The sequence below is a fragment of the Meriones unguiculatus genome, chromosome 20, assembly GCF_030254825.1.
Source record: "Meriones unguiculatus strain TT.TT164.6M chromosome 20, Bangor_MerUng_6.1, whole genome shotgun sequence".
NCBI classification, from domain to species: Eukaryota; Metazoa; Chordata; class Mammalia; order Rodentia; family Muridae; genus Meriones; species Meriones unguiculatus.
This window is the reverse complement of record NC_083367.1, coordinates 57,883,394-57,899,137: the sequence shown is the minus strand read 5'-3', so window position 1 is coordinate 57,899,137 and position 15,744 is coordinate 57,883,394. Positions and strand designations below refer to the sequence as shown.

Here is a 15,744-nt window from a genome sequence, read left to right as displayed (position 1 = left end):
GGAGGGCCTGCTACTTTACCTCATTTTGTGGCTAGCCCGTGGTTCCCAGGACAAGGCAGGGGTGCTCAGTGACTGGAGGCTCACTCTGACAGAGTTTGGTGGCTGAAATGGGTTATGCTGTTTACTGTGCCTGGGAGAGCTCTCTGTGCCTGCCCCGTTGCATCTGGCCTTTTGATAACTTGAGATCATGTCTGAAGGCTGTCTCCTCCTTTCTTGTGGTATTGGGAATTGAACCTGGGGATTTGTACATGCTAGACAAGTGCTCAGCCACGGAGCTGCCACATTCCTAACTACATTCCTCTTTTTAGTTTGAGACAACTTTCAGTCTTCCTATTACATGTTCCCTGGTAGCTGGAATTACAAACCTGTTTTTTTTTTTTTTTTTCTAGCTGAGGAAGGAGAGACTAGATCTACATTTCTGAGTATTTTTAAGAGAGTTTGGTTAAGAACTGTGGGGGTGGGGAGCAGCTAACGTGGCACTCTGTCAGGCCTCAGTTCGTCATCTGCAATGGCCTAGCATGGCCAGCAGCAAACCTCTCACTGCTACTGCTGTGTGTGTTTCAGATCATCGACAAGAGCAAAAGGGATCCCTCAGAAGAAATCGAAATCCTCCTGCGGTATGGCCAGCACCCCAACATCATCACCCTAAAAGATGTAAGTGCCTCTGTGGAGCAGCCCTACCTCAGGCTTTTGCTTCAAATGATGCGAAACTGTCGCCATTTGCAAAGTGCAAGTTCTCTCACATTGCCCATGTTCAGTGTGCCCAGGGTCACCGGCCTTAGACACTTCCCACCCAAGGGCCTCTGGTACTTTGGTGGCTGGTCACCTCAGCGTGGGCGTACGTACATAACTGGGTGTGTGCATACCCCAAGAATGCCATGCGTAAGAATACGATAGGAAACGCCTGTGTGCACAGGATAGGAGTGTTATTCCTCGTCACCGAGTCATTCCTGATTGACATGCAGAGTGGCATGAGGGTAGCAGATCCCACTGAGGCTAGCTGTGGAGATTTTATAGCCTCCTTTGTGCTTTCTCTGACAATGGGGATGGAGCAGGAATCAGCCACATCAAGCCAGTGTCCGAGACCACTCTACGCCATAAAGGCCTGAAGTACAGGCATGGGTGTGGGGAGAGAAAAAAATTTCTTCTTCTTGCCCTTACTTCTTAGAGGACAAAATGATTCCAGTGACATGCATGCAGAGCTTGTAGCTCCTCGGACTACCTCAGTGTCCCTTTGGGCAGCAGCTCATGGAAGAGAGTTCAACCCCAGGGAACATAAGCAATGAATGCCTTGCATCCAAAAGCTGAGATGGAGCCAGCTCTGTCTCCTGGGGATCTCAAGTGCCTCACTACACAGGTGTGCTCTGGCCGTTCATGCTTGGTTTGCATGTAAAATTCATGCACCAAAACTAGCTCAATCCACACACTTCATGGTTCGTGTCTGCTCTGTCTGAGGCAAGCAGCCCAGGTCTTCCTGCCTTCAAAATAGAACAGTGAGTTCATAAGCTCAAAACAAACACTGAAATGAGCTTCACACCTTTTATACAGGTCAAAGTCAGGTAAATTAGTAGCTTATTCTAGAGATCCGTTGATTAAATGATTATCACTGGGCTAAGAATAAGCACTTAGGCCTGTCACCCCATTTGCATCCATTTCTCAGAGCTCAGGCACGCACGGGCTCCCACGCATATGGTGCTTGGGAAACACACGAGGCCTTTATATATACAGAGTTTTCATTTTGATTTTCATTTTTAAAGTGAATTTAAAGCTAGCATGGGCAAATGCTGTGCCCCTCAGAGTGCCAGATCCCATCCCCTGCAGACCTAAGAGCCAGAACATACACTCTGCTTGACCTCCAAATTGCATACAGGAAGATAGTTGAGAAGCAGTGTCTTTGGGGTGCTGTTGCCACTGTCACTTTTCTTTCTATGGTGTGCCTACCTGTCAAAGGCTGTCAGCATCTCTATATGCATACCTCAGCTAAGCAACCCTACTCAACCCCTGTGTGTCGCATGGCCCAGCCTGCCCCCTCCCCAAGGTGTCAAAGATGATTCCTTCCAAAAAAGAGCCACTCCTGTGGTTGAAATGGCTGCTCACCCGTTTACAACTTGATCTTACTCTTAGGGAAACAGCCCCCAACTTCTCTCCTCCACCCCACTTGGAGGCCTTGCTCCTGCACATAGCGAGGGGCCTGAGGACTGCAGCCATGGCGGCATACGGGGGCCTGAGGTTTTGCACACTTCCGCTTGGCTTCCAGGTCTACGATGACGGCAAGTATGTTTACCTGGTGATGGAGCTCATGCGAGGCGGGGAGCTGCTGGACCGCATCCTCCGTCAGCGGTGCTTCTCAGAGAGGGAGGCCAGTGACGTGTTGTACACCATCGCCAGGACCATGGACTACCTGCACTCCCAAGGGGTAAGCCCAGCTTACAGTGGACCAGCTCAGGACAGCAGGTGGCTCTACAGGAAGGTGGATGCAAGAGCGTGGAGGAGCCACAGAGTTGTGGGTGCAGGGCTAGGACACCTCTATAAACTGTTGTCTTGGCTTTAGGGAGGCATGAAGGCAAAGTGCTTTCCTGTGCCCTCATCAATTCCATCAGCTCTAAATAATTGACATACCCAAGTGATGTAATTTTCTGTGTTGTGTTCTGCCGTCCTTTATGGGTCTAAAGTCATTTGCATACTTGGTATATACAGGAACTAAGTTAATAAATCTATGCAAGCCAGGTTTAGCAAAGAAAATGTTGTGCTCTGGCCTTGATAAAGAGAGATTTAGAATTTTCATTGCTTATGATACATAAAGCTAAACAGAAAGGGTAACAGTTGGGTTCCCTTAGCCTCAAGCCTAGGCTACACCAAGGTCTTCATGGACTCACTTCTAAAGTCTGGGTCATGCGCATTGTTCGAGGTGAAGGACCCCACCAAGGCCATACTACAGAGCTCTAGGCCACATTCTCAGTCCCAGGGAAGGAGGCCAGCAAAATGCCATATCTGCATCATTTCCTCCATCCTTCAACTCCATCCTTCCCCCATTTCTTCCTTCATCTTTCACCTCTATCCTTCCCACATCGTTCTCTATCCTTCTCCTTAATCCTTCCATCCTTTGTACCTATCTTTTTCTCCATTCTTCTCTCCATCCTTCATACCTGTATCTTTCCTTCTATTCTCCCCACCCCCATCCTTCACCTCCACCCTCTCCTCTGGTCCGTTTCTCTCTCCTTCTCAGAATTCCTCATATAGCAGGTTTGGGCCAGCTGTGTACACAGGCTTGCCAGCTTGCATGATCTTCAGGCTTGCCAGATCTTCCAAGATCTCACGGTGCGTCCTTTTTGTGTGGCTTCCTCAAGATCCATGAGTTCCACAACACAGTTTTCCAATAGGCAGATTCTAGAAGTACCCTGCATGTGCAGGCATCACAGATCTTCTGTTTCATGAGGGAGACAGGGATGGTGACAAGTCTTCCAGTCTCCTATAGCCTGCAATCAGTGTCTAAATGATGGGCCAGGTTGCCCAGTTGTGTTACTAGCAGAACTTCCCAGTGCTCCACAAGAGGACAGTTGGGGTGTTCAGGTTCCAAGCCTCCTGAAGGCACACCAGGTGTCTGCACAGGGACCTTCTGTCCCTTCAGAAGGCCTCACTCTGCGTCCTAAATAGCTGCTTTGTTTTGAGAGATTGCTGGCCCTTCTGTTGTGACAGCTGTCACTGGAGCTGTGGGACATGCTTGGAGTCTGTGCCTTGGGCTGTGCAGTCTGCAGTCCTGAGTTTCTCCCCTTGCTGCCAGGAAGTCAGTGTGCCTGTGACAGCAGGTGCACCGTGCTTCTGGCACCCATGACAAGTGGCCTTTACCTGGCATGCCCCCAAATCCCTCTGAGTGAGCATAAAGCATGGGAACCTTTGCATCTCTGTAGCCAGAGCTGCCTGCCACAGACCCTGCTGTGGCATAGTGCAACAGCTGCTCTTGTGTCTTAGGTAAGCATGTGTTTTTCAGCCATGTAGTCTTGTGTGGACATAGGCTGTGTGTCTTCCTGTGACTAGCCTGGGTAAGGGATAGTTCTTTATCTCCTGCTATGGGGCCTGCTCCAGTCATCAGTTCCCAGGCAGCCCTTGCCTCCTGCACAACCTCCTCTCCCACTCAGCTTTGACTCACAATTCTGCCTTCCAGGTTGTTCATCGGGACCTGAAACCGAGCAACATTCTGTACATGGACGAGTCTGGAAACCCCGAATCCATCCGCATCTGTGACTTCGGGTTTGCCAAGCAGCTGCGAGCAGAGAACGGGCTGCTCATGACCCCCTGCTACACAGCGAACTTTGTGGCCCCTGAGGTATAGTCCCCCAAACCCAGGGAGCTCAGATTTGTCAGGCTGAGGAAAGTGGCCTTTCTTGTTAGCAGAGTAACCAGAGAGCTTGGGGCATTCAGGCAACAAAATGGGCTCAGCAAAGTCCTCAGGAGAGGAAGGCGAGCCTGCTGTGAGGGAGGAGAGGGAGCAAAGTCCTCAGGAGAGGAAGGCGAGCCTGCTGTGAGGGAGGAGAGGGAGCAAAGTCCTCAGGAGAGGAAGGCAAGCCTGCTGTAGGAAGGAGAGAGCATGGTTGCTCTGGAATCTGCCAGTCCTCCTCACCCACTGTAAGCGTTTTATTTTCTGCTGGAATAATGTAAATCATTCTTGCTCTAAAGCAGAGGTCCTCAACCTTCTTGATGCTGTGACCCTTTAATAGTTCCTCATAGTGTGCTGACCCAACCATAAAATTATTCTTGTTGCTGCTTCATAACTGTAACCTTGCTATTGTTATGAATCAATATCAATAACGTAAAATATCTGTGCTTCTGGTGTCTTGTGTGACCCCTGTGAAGGGCTGTTTGACCCCCAAAGGATGACAGCCCACAGGTGGAGAACCACTGCTCTAAGTGTTTCCTTGCCGACACGTCAGCATCCATCTAACTTAAAAATATTGGGGTCCCACAGCAGTGTGCAACCCACCACTCTGCTCCCCACCCGTTACCTCAAAGGATCACAAAAGGGCCTCTCGTCCCTCTGGCCAGCTTCCTGAGGCCAGCTCCAATAGGCTCTAATGTCGCTGCTGCCAGTGATAATGAGCTTGGTTTCTTGCCTGAGTTGATGGGGAGGTGAAACCACAATGGCAGCCGGGGCTGGTATTGCTGCTGAACCCACAAAAGGCTCAGGAATGAAAAGGGCTTTCGACCCTGCATGTGGTCTCCTGAGTAGAACTGTCAGGTCTGCTTAGAGCCCTAAGAGGAAGACACCGTTGTGTGCTGCACGGAGTGATACTCAGGCAGACTCAGGCCCAAAGCAGCATGCCCTTGCCCAGGGGTTGCATTTGAGCAGTGTTGGCCCCTTTGGAGACAGCTTGTTTGAAGCTCTAACTATGCCTCTTTTGCCCACTGTTAATGCCGTCAGAGTGCATACAAGTAGCCACGTTTCATAGATTGAGGAAAGGAAAGCAAATCCAGTATTTAAATGACTCTGGGAGGCCACTCAGACAGGGACTTAGAAGTGTAGGTTTAGCATGTCATATCAGTCTTGCAGCACAGTATATAGTGACAGGAGGGTAGGGGTGAAAGCAGGCTCCTTGTTCTCACCTGGGAAGAAACTGAGCACAGAGTTGCAATGCCTCATTCAGGCAATGCAGCAATCTACAGTGATCCATGTGCCCATCAGCCTGGGCTCTTCACTGGCAGTCAAGTATGGCCATCTCCAGCAATCACCCATATGAACTGACGTTACAGTTCACCAGAATTCTTCCTTCTTGGTAATTCTTCATAATGTTTAACTAATGTTGGGTACACTGACACACACCTTAGTCCGCTGGAACTCTGTGGGAGGATGCAGGAAGACCACTTGAGGTCAGGGGATGGAGACAGAACGGTATGACCTCATCTCAAAAAGTAATCCAGCAATTCCACTTCTGTGTACATAACCTCAAGAATTAAGTGTGTCTGTCCATCCCTGTGTATAGCAACATCATTTACAACAGCAACCCAAGTACCCACCACTGGCTAATACATAGGTATGTGCACACACATCAGAGCATTACTCATCCCTCGAAGGCAGGGAATGCTGACCCCTGCCACAGCATGAATGAACCATGAGGACATGACTCAATGAAACAAGACAGTCACAGGAAAGCAGACAGAGAAGATGCTGAGAATGTGCTTGGTACAGTGTGTGTGTGGCAATAGAGAAGCCCTGGGCTTAATCCCCAGCACTACACAAACATAGCAGTGCATTCTCATACCAGGAGATGGAGACAGAAAGATGGTAAATTCAAAGTCATTCCTGCCTAGACGGTGAGTTCCAGGCCAGCACTGTATGATCCCACTTATCTGGGGTTCCTCACAAGGTCAGATTCACAGAGAATCTGTGCATGTAGAATGGGTTTGTCAGGAACCGGATTAGCCAGTAGGGAATTTGTGCTTAACAAGGACAAAGTTTTAGTTTAGGAAAATGGGGTTCTGGAAGATGGCTGCACCTTGCACATTCGATGTAAATGTGCATTGAACATGGCTAACTGGAAACAAAGCTTCTTAACACCATGTGTCAGGCAGGTGCTCTGCCCCCTCCTCTGTCTCTACAGGGACCATGCTACACCATGGTAGGTAGGGCAGGCTGAGCCCGGCAGGTGACCCCACCCTGCCCACTTCCCATCCACCTAGGAAAACGCTCTGAAATGGAGCTGCCCGGTGCCATCCTGACCATGCCGGTTGCCTCTACAGGTCCTGAAGCGGCAAGGCTACGATGCAGCGTGTGATGTCTGGAGCTTGGGAATCCTGCTGTACACCATGCTGGCTGGGTAATGGAGGGTGTTCTCAACCCCAGCCCTAAGTCCCTCCCCTCTCCTCCCTGGGGCTGTGGGTAAACAAATGCCACCCCACTGGGTTAGGGTGAATATCCAAGCCCTGCAGGATAACGAAGGGACAAGGATGATCAGCTATGCAGTCCCATACACTCAGCCCACAAACAAAACACACTGGTCTTCCACAGACCAGCCCACATTCCCTCTACTACCTAAACCATTCCCTTGAAAGGAACATTCACTAGGGGAGTCTGCCATGTTCCTCTTCCTGGGAGGTCTGTGCTCACATGTGTCTGGCTTGCGTCAGGGTTGTGGACAAGGACTACACTTGACATCCATAGAGTGACCTTTGTAAGTTCAAGGATCAATCTGCCCAAGAGCCAAGAAATGGGTTGGTGATAGAACAACCCATGTGTCCATCCCTCAGACTTTACACCTCAGGTTCCTGACCACTGAACCACTCTGTCATCATAGAAACCAAATCTCCAGGTAGACCCCTTATCATCCTGGCACCAGTGTGATCCAAAAGGGCCTAGAAAAGATGCATGCTTGGGTGGAAAGGTCTTCATTGCTTCTCTTGTTGACTTGTAGCACTGGCCAAGTGGGAAAGGGGGCACTAGGAATGCACCATGCCCTGGCATAGCCCTGGGCTCGGAAAAGAAAGAGACAAACACTGTTCCCTCAGTACTGTTGTGGAGCCGTGAGCTCACTGTATCAACCCTCTCCCTACACAGGTTCACCCCTTTTGCCAATGGGCCAGACGATACCCCTGAGGAGATTCTGGCAAGGATTGGCAGTGGGAAGTATGCCCTTTCTGGGGGGAACTGGGACTCCATATCTGATGCGGCAAAGGTGAGTATGGTTCCCAGTATTCTCACCTCCTAGCAGCAGGTCCAGCAATAGGAATATTATTTGTGAGGAATCTGGAGATGCCACCCATATAAACGTTATAGACTTTCATTCTCAGAGTGGTCCGTATCTTTTAATTAAAAACATTTGATGTTAATGTCTTTAAGTTCTGCAGAGAAACAGAACCAATGGGAGATGTACACGTGGATGGGATACAGACATAGGTAAATGAAGAGATGGGTAGACAAGGTCAGAGAGGAGTGGTGCTTAGGGAACTGGCTGCTATGACCAGGGCTGCCAGCCTGAAGTTTACAGAGTGACTGGTAACTGCGGACCCTGAGAAAGAGGTGATGCTGCAGGGTACCCACAGAACTGCCAAGTTGCCTCCTCTCTAGAAATGTTTCCATGTGACTGCCCTAAATGTCTGAGGCACAATCGTGTTAGTTTTAAAGGCATTAAATTTGTGTTTTCCTGGTGTGCACACTGGTCACCAGCTTTGCTCTCCTGCCCATCAGACTCTAGTCTTCTTTAGTGGATATCATCAAATTACAGTGTAGTAAAACAATGTACTGTTGGGCTGAGGCTGTGGGTCAATGGTCAAGCACCCCTAGTGTTTGCAAGGTGCTAGACTCTATCCAATGCTGAAATAAGTGCACGGCAGTCTGACCATCAGCAAGCTGTGGCTGCAGCCTTTCTTCTGTGTTACCATGACAGTTCTGCAGGAGAAGGCAGGTCTCTAATTCAAGATCTGCCTTCATCGTTGTCTGAGACCTGAGGCAGGGGTTGGAGCAGTAGTGCAGAAGGTGGAGGGGATGGAGTCGGAGATGATGCCGTAGAAGATGGTAGAGGTGGCATCTGGGGTGATGGACGAGAAGGGGTTTTCAGTCTGAGGAGATGCTCAGTAGGTAAGGGTGCTAGTTTGAATACCCAGGATTCAAAAACAAAAGGTAGGCATAGCGTTTACCTTCAGGGCTTGGTGAGGAGAGACAGAGGCAGTGTTTGCTGGTGGCCAGACTAGTTCCAGGTTCAGTGAGAGACCCGCAAAGAAATAAGGCAGGAAGAGATAAGCGGGACAGCTAACATCCTCCTCTGGCCCTTGTACACATGCAGCCAGGTGTGTGTGCATGCCACACACCACACGTACACATGTATGCGCGCACACACCCCACAAACACACATACACCATACGTGCATCACACACACATCACATACATATCACATACACATACACACCACACACACAACACACGAGACAGAGAGAGGGAGTTCGTGTAGAAGGTGGAGGTGGTGGCCGAGGTGACAATGTAGACATTATCATCTGCTGAGATGATAATGGTTGTGAAGGTCCTGGTGAGAGTGATGATGAGGTATGGTGGAGGCGATAGTATAGAATAGGGTTGTGGAAGGTAGGGGTGATGGCGAAGAATATGGTGGTGGGGGTGGGGGTGGGTGAAATAGTGGAAGTCCTGGCAGAACTACTGGAGAAGGTGATGGTGGGAAATGTGGCAAAGGTCATGTTAAAGGTGATAGTAGGGAGATAGTGGAGGCCCTGGTGAAGGCAATGGCAGAGTGGAAATGGTGGAGGTTCTGGTGGGAGTTCTGGCAGAGGTGATGGTAGTGAATATGATGGAGGTCCTGGTGGAGGCGATGGCAGAGGTGACAGTAGGATGGAGAGAAGAGATCCTAGTGGAGGTGACATGTAGGTGAGGAGGAAGACAGCTAGTGTTTGAGGAGCACTTCCCATGCGTCGAACTCCAACACCCCAGCTGCTCCTTCCCATACCCTCACCTTGTCTCAGGTGACTGGGAATTGTCTTAGCGTGGCTTTCTGTAGCTAGGCCTCACAGCAGGCTGTACTTCTGGTGCCTGTCTGAGAGCAGCGAGAAGGGAGAATAAGCCCAGGGCAAGTGTGAATGATCAAGACTGCTGCTGCCAGCAGGGGCCTCGCTGCCCCCTGAGACCTCTACCCCCACCACAGCCTCTCCCACTGTACTGTCCTCCCTTGGCTTTTTCCTGTCCTTCTTCCTTTCCTTATTTATCACACAACAGAGCCTTCCATCCTGCCATCTCATACAAAGCTGTGCTAGCATGATTTTGTGTGTTTCTGAGTCTGTCATTGTTTGGTTTGGAATTGTTTTGTGGTACTGGAAATCAAACCCAGGGCCTCATGCATGCTGGGTGTGTTAGCTTTTTCATCACTGTAACCAAAACACCTGCTGTAAACAATTTAAAGGAGGAAGGATTTATTTTAGCTCTCGGTTTCAGAGGGTGAGCGGCCCATGGTCATTTGGCCTCGGTGCTTAGTCATCACATCATGGCAGGTAGCAGAGGAGAGACAGGAAGATGCCAGTGATAAGACAGCACCAACGGTGTGCTCCCAGTAACCCTTCTCCTCCAGATGGCACCACCTCCTAAAATTTCAGAGGAATCTCCCAGCATAGCGCTCACGCCTGGGGGCACCTAGGCTTTCCACATGAGTCGATGGGAAACGTTTCCACTTCAAACTATAGCTCTGGGCAAGTGTTCTGCCACAGAGCACTTTGCCCTCCCCCACCCCCCCCACCCCGCAAGGATGGCATGTCATTATATACATCCCGTGTGTGCTGGGACACCGTGGCACAGGGAGCAAACAGTTTTCATTGCTTTCACACTCACGCTTGAGACCAGGAGCAGCTGTGCTTCGAGGACAGACTTGCTCCAAAGCATCCCTGAGGCCCGGTGCTGGGAGGCGTTCGATGGCTCTGTAGAAGGGCACTGTTGCGCTGCCTGGTATTTCTTGTGTTTGTGGAAGGCAATCGTTTTTATTAAAATAGCATTTCAGCAGCTTACTGTGCCATTTAACATTTGACATGCCTTTGCTATAAAACCTTCAATGAAACACACTGTCTACTGCTAAGTCAGTAATCGTTAGCACTTAAGGTACATTGACACACTCATAAACCTGGAAGTCATTTGACCCAGAATGCAAAGAATCACCACAGAATGGCAGTTAGGTTCTGCCGGGCAGTCTCTAGACAGCCCAACCCCACAGTCCTCCTCCCCTCTGGACTCTCGGCAGGATGTTGTGTCCAAGATGCTCCATGTGGACCCACAGCAGCGCCTCACAGCGGTTCAAGTGTTGAAACACCCATGGATCGTGAACAGAGAGTACCTCTCCCAAAGCCAGCTGAGCAGACAGGATGTCCATCTGGTGAAGGTACGCTGTAGCCAGAGTCCTCACAGTGAGCACGGGAATCCTGGCGCCAGGCAAGACAGTGCCTCTCTGTTGGTGAGAAGAAACTAGAATGTAAAGTCGCCACTTACAGGCACACAAGTGTCACTTCGGCACACAGGCAGAAGTTGAGTTTGAGTGACAGTGTTGGTGTAGGGGTGGTGTTGGGTACCGTGGCAATACAACCCGATGCTTCAGAGCCTTCAGGTCTGGGCCAGAGATCTGTAAGAGTAACCTGCATGCTAGCAAGCCCTGTTTCAAGCAGCTTTTGCCTGCCAGGCCAACCCACAGGGTCCAGGCAGGACCACCCTTCTAAAAAGTACGTGTAGTCCCAGCCCTGCCTCTTAGAACTCCATCCTGGATCTGTCTCGAGGGTGTGGAGCGATATCAAGGCCAGCCCAGCTGGCCAAGTTAGTCCAGGCTGCTTCAGTGTAGCAGAGCCTAAGAACCAGTGGCTAAGAATTCCCGAGGACCTAGCTGGCCCCAGAACACATCTGCCTTGCTGTTGGCAGTAAGATGATCACATGATCTTCCCAGGAACTCCGCTCCAGTCTTGAATATTCCTAAGGCACAAGCCCAGTTGAGCCTTCAATGACGTGGTAGGAGCCATCATTTGTGGGCTTATCATATTGGAGGCGTTGCAGCCTGCCTACTACCCTCAGTGCTCCAGTAATCCCAGAGCAAGGCCTTCCCTGTTTCCCATGGGGGTAAACTGAGGCTCCCAAGGTCCTGTGGCTCCAGCTTCCAAGTCAGGAGTAGATGGGCTCCTTGCTCACCTGCCCTCCCTTCCTCTTGCAGGGCGCCATGGCAGCCACCTACTTTGCTCTGAACAGGACCCCACAGGCGCCAAGGCTGGAGCCTGTGCTATCATCTAGCTTAGCTCAGCGCAGAGGCATGAAGAGACTCACCTCCACCAGGTTGTAGTGGCCGGCCACCTCCAGCATCAGCCTCCCTGCCCGGCGTCCTGCCGGGCTCACGGCTGCCAGATCCAGGTCCTGTTCACGGGCACCTGAGTGCCCCTGAGTCCAGCACAAAGATGGATCTGGCCTTGGCTGTCTCTCTGTCTCCTCGGAAGCCCTGGGGAGGGTCCTGCCCAGGATGTCTGAGCCTTGCTGCGCCGACCTCGCCTCGCCGCCTGCTCTCCTTTCCTCCTGAGTGAAACCAAATAAACTTGTCACCTCATAGCACCCTGCCGGAGCCTGTCTGGGCTCGCTCAGGGCTCTTGGTCTTTTCATGTCATGGCTTATGTTCACAGCAGAACACTTTTTACCATTCTGATGTCAGTTAAGTGCTCAGCCTCTCACCTAGCTGTTTCCCACTGTTGCTCTTAAGGATGTTGGTGCAGGGTCCCTGCCAGGAGACTGCAGGGCCTCCCTGGAAGAGCTGGATACTCCTGGATGTTCTGGTGACACCCATGGCTGTGTGGCAGCATCCAGCTTAATTGCCTGGTCCTGTCCAAAATCACCCAAAGAGTGCCCCTCATCATCCCCTGGTGGCCTCTCTCCAGCTTGTCAGGATGAAAGCACCTAACCCAAGAGTCTAGATGGCCGGGTCTGTCCGAGAGCCTGATCTGTGGTGGTTGAGAGAGGAGTTCTGGGAAAATGGCCACTGTACTGCTGCCCCATCCCACCCCCAGCCCTCTGGCCCCAGGGACACTGGAGAGCATGGGGCTCTGCCATTGCCAGGTGTGTTGGCAGTGTTTGCCTGAGGTGGCATATTGTACTCACTCTCTGTTTCCTCCCCAAAGCCCTTCTTTAGCCTGACTGAGGACAGGAGAGACACCTGAGCCCCGTGACCTCAGAGAGGCGGAAGGTGCCAGGCCAGGCTGTCAACAGGAGTGATGTCCTTGGGGGAAGCCGTGCTTCTGTGTTGCGTAGCCCTGTGTTCTCAGGGTGTGGTCGGCACAGGGAGCAGTAGTGGCTCCTGTCTATGCACTCTTCATGCTGGATGGAGTGAGACACTTGCTGCGTGGCGCGCTCCCCTCAGCCTGGCCCTGGCAGAGGGGCTTGTGTTTCCTTCACTCTCTCTGGGGGTGCCAAGGATAAGCCCATGGTGGGCTCAGGTCAGAGGACACCCCACTGTGGCTCAGAACCTTCCAGTCTGAGGAGCGGCCCCTCTGCCCAGTAGGTGTAGGAGGTACCTGTTAGTCACGGCAAGCTTGCACTTGGAAGACCACAAATGGGTCATGGCTTCTTTTCCAACACCTGCCCCCCAGTGGGACGTTTGGAACATAATCCCTTTGCTCAGTCTAAATTATTTCAGACCTCAAAATGTCAACTTATTTCACAAGCTTTAATTACTCCCCTGCCCTCTGTTTTGTTTGAGAGTTATAAAATACAAAGAGCGGGAACAGACTGTGTGCCATTTTCATGGTGACCCTAGAGAAGTTCCCGTATTTTCTCGATGGAAAAATTCTCTGCCCAAGGCTGAAATCACTTCCCTGTTAATATTTTAGGTCTGAATCCTTCCATCTCCTAATAGAAATCTAGAGGGAAAGAATAGTGGGTAGCCTTAGTGACAGATTCTGTCCTCTTGGAAATGAGGCGGAGCTCAGCCCCCCTCCGAGGGCCTTTCTGGCATGGATCCACACGCCAGCCGCACGCAGCCTTCAGGCTGGGTTTTGCAGCGTCACGTTTACGAGTTTTGGTAAAGAGAACACAGAAGGCATTGCTGAGGCGGTGACCACAGCGTGTAACCCACATGGTCACACGGTCCCATCGCCTCCTTCTTCATTAATGCCAGGTTGTCTGCCTTACACTCAGCCCACTCTCGCCCAAGGGATGGAGGAGACCGTCACCCCAAACTATCCCACACTATCCTTGAAGTGTCTGTGAAGCATGTCGCCTGTCTGTAGAGGAAGCTGGCTCAGCCCTGCTCTGTTAAGAGTATAAATACCTCGATGTCCCCACCCTCTCCCAGTACATGATACTTGAAATCTTTCCTAGAGCCGGCCTGGAGAGCATGTGGTGGGATTATTTTAATCCCTGTTCTTTAAAGTCTTCAGTGCAACAAGCAGGCGGTTGTGGCATGTGACCCCAGTGCCCTAGTGTCTACCTTGCCTGTCCTGTGAACCCTTTACCCAACACGATGAAAGGTCCTCTGCCCCCAGAAGCCCACTGTCAGCCACCTGTTTGGGTCATGGAAACTACAGAATTTGTCATGGGAAACCCCAGCCTACGTCACAGGCCTCCCTAACCCTAAAAATGGTCACTTTTAGGCCATCCCTCTGGCAGCTCCTGTCCGGTGTGGGATGAGAACAGATGAGTGCCCAATGAAAGGATGGGGGACTTGTCAGATTCCCCACCCTGAAGTCAGTGGTGGGCAAGCCATGAGCATCCCTGCCCCCTGTTGGAATGTGTGTGATCTTAAACTACCTGTATGCACTGATCTTTGGATACTGTTCAGCTTTCTAAGTGAGGATCGTGTCTGATAGTATCTAATGTTGCAGTATTGTGTATTAAACGGTGTTCTTCCCTCAAGATGCCCCTTGGGATTTCCCCTGCATTGTACCGCTTCTCTCAAGCACAAGAGGGACTATGCCGCGACTCCTCGTTCTCTCTGGCATGTTTTGTCACCCTCCACCACCTGCAAGACTGTGAGATGGCTGGAGTGGAAAAGGACTCTAGTCCCTGTGCGGCAGGGACAGGTGGGAGGCGAGGCCAGCCTGGCTCCTCCGTGCAGGTGGAAGGCACCGCTCCACCCTGCTCCTGCCCCACGCTGCGTTGACACGCTCGGCAGCCTCGTTTACAGCTCACTCCACGTTCACACTTCCTGTCTGTGTTTGAGACGGGCGGCCACTGTACAGATATTTATTAAGCTTTCCAGACTTTCCCAGGAGATTTTTTTGAATAAACATGGATTTTATGAAGTGTAATATTTTTCTGGAATAACGGGAACCTTTTGCATTTTCTACGTTGCTACTAATACCGGGTCATGGACCCAGCCCTTGTTCCTCTGTCTCTCCCCCTTACTCCGGGTCACTCTGAGCCTCTGCTGCCATTGAACTTCATGGGGAGGGGAGTGGTGTTCTGTCCACTTAGGACTCTGTGTGTGTGCCCGTGTTGGGATCTCTACCCTTGAGAATCTTAGGTGCATGTGTCTGTGTGCGTACACCTCGTGGGAAGATGGGTCAGGATGCCGTCCACTCCACTTTTGGAGCTGGGGGTGGGGGTAGGCATAAAATGCATATACACGAGTGTCTGAGGAGGTGTGCACACATGGCTCATTATGTGTATATCGTATGTTTGCAAGCACGTGTAGAGAAGTGGGAGTTGGCATGTTTTCATAAATGCAAGTGAGTGCGCACGTGCAGACAGGTGAGTTAACACACTTGCGTACCTACAACTCTAAGTGTGTGTGTGATCTAACTGTGTGTGATGTGCTCCCCCGGGTTGAGCTGGGAGCATCAGAGTAGGCGACCAGGGGTTGCTTTGTCACCTGACTGCATGGGTCCTTCCTTTCCCAAATTAGGTGGAAAGTGAACCTACAGTGTTAGTCTTAGAGTCTTCAACCTGACTCCTTGTTTGGTAAGTTCCTGGGCAGTTTGTGTCAAAAGGCAGGACACGCATGTTGTGCTCCGTGCTTAATCTCCTGCACCATGCCCCGCATGCACCAGATAAACACAGCCCACAAGCCAGGCTGCCCAACACAGCAGATCTTTGTAAACGGAACTTTTATTTTCCTCTTCAGTTATTCTCTGGGAGGCTTACTGCCTCCTTCTGCTAACCTAGGCCTAGCCCTGAAAGTTTCTGGCCTCCATAAAATCTAACCTAGGCCTAGAATGTTTTCGGCCTCTGAGACTTGCTGCTTAAATAAGCTCACCCCTTCTAAGTCCTTACTGAGCTCTGGGCTGGCTGGTTTAACTCAGCTGTCC

At 51.0% G+C, this 15,744-nt stretch overlaps 1 protein-coding gene across 3 annotated transcripts in view; it reads left to right on the top strand.

The window, feature by feature from the left end:
* Positions 1-14,745, top strand: part of Rps6ka2 (ribosomal protein S6 kinase A2) — a 277,507-nt gene extending 262,762 nt beyond the window's left edge. For all 3 annotated transcript variants that reach the window (XM_060373460.1, XM_060373462.1, XM_060373461.1), the window contains 7 exons: positions 565-654; positions 2,258-2,416; positions 4,163-4,324; positions 6,733-6,809; positions 7,547-7,664; positions 10,719-10,856; positions 11,670-14,745. In XM_060373460.1, the coding sequence (XP_060229443.1) occupies positions 565-654; positions 2,258-2,416; positions 4,163-4,324; positions 6,733-6,809; positions 7,547-7,664; positions 10,719-10,856; positions 11,670-11,795 (870 nt within the window). In that variant the 3' untranslated portion in view covers positions 11,796-14,745. The remainder of the gene's footprint in view (positions 1-564; positions 655-2,257; positions 2,417-4,162; positions 4,325-6,732; positions 6,810-7,546; positions 7,665-10,718; positions 10,857-11,669) is intronic.
* The last annotated feature ends 999 nt before the right edge of the window (positions 14,746-15,744 follow it).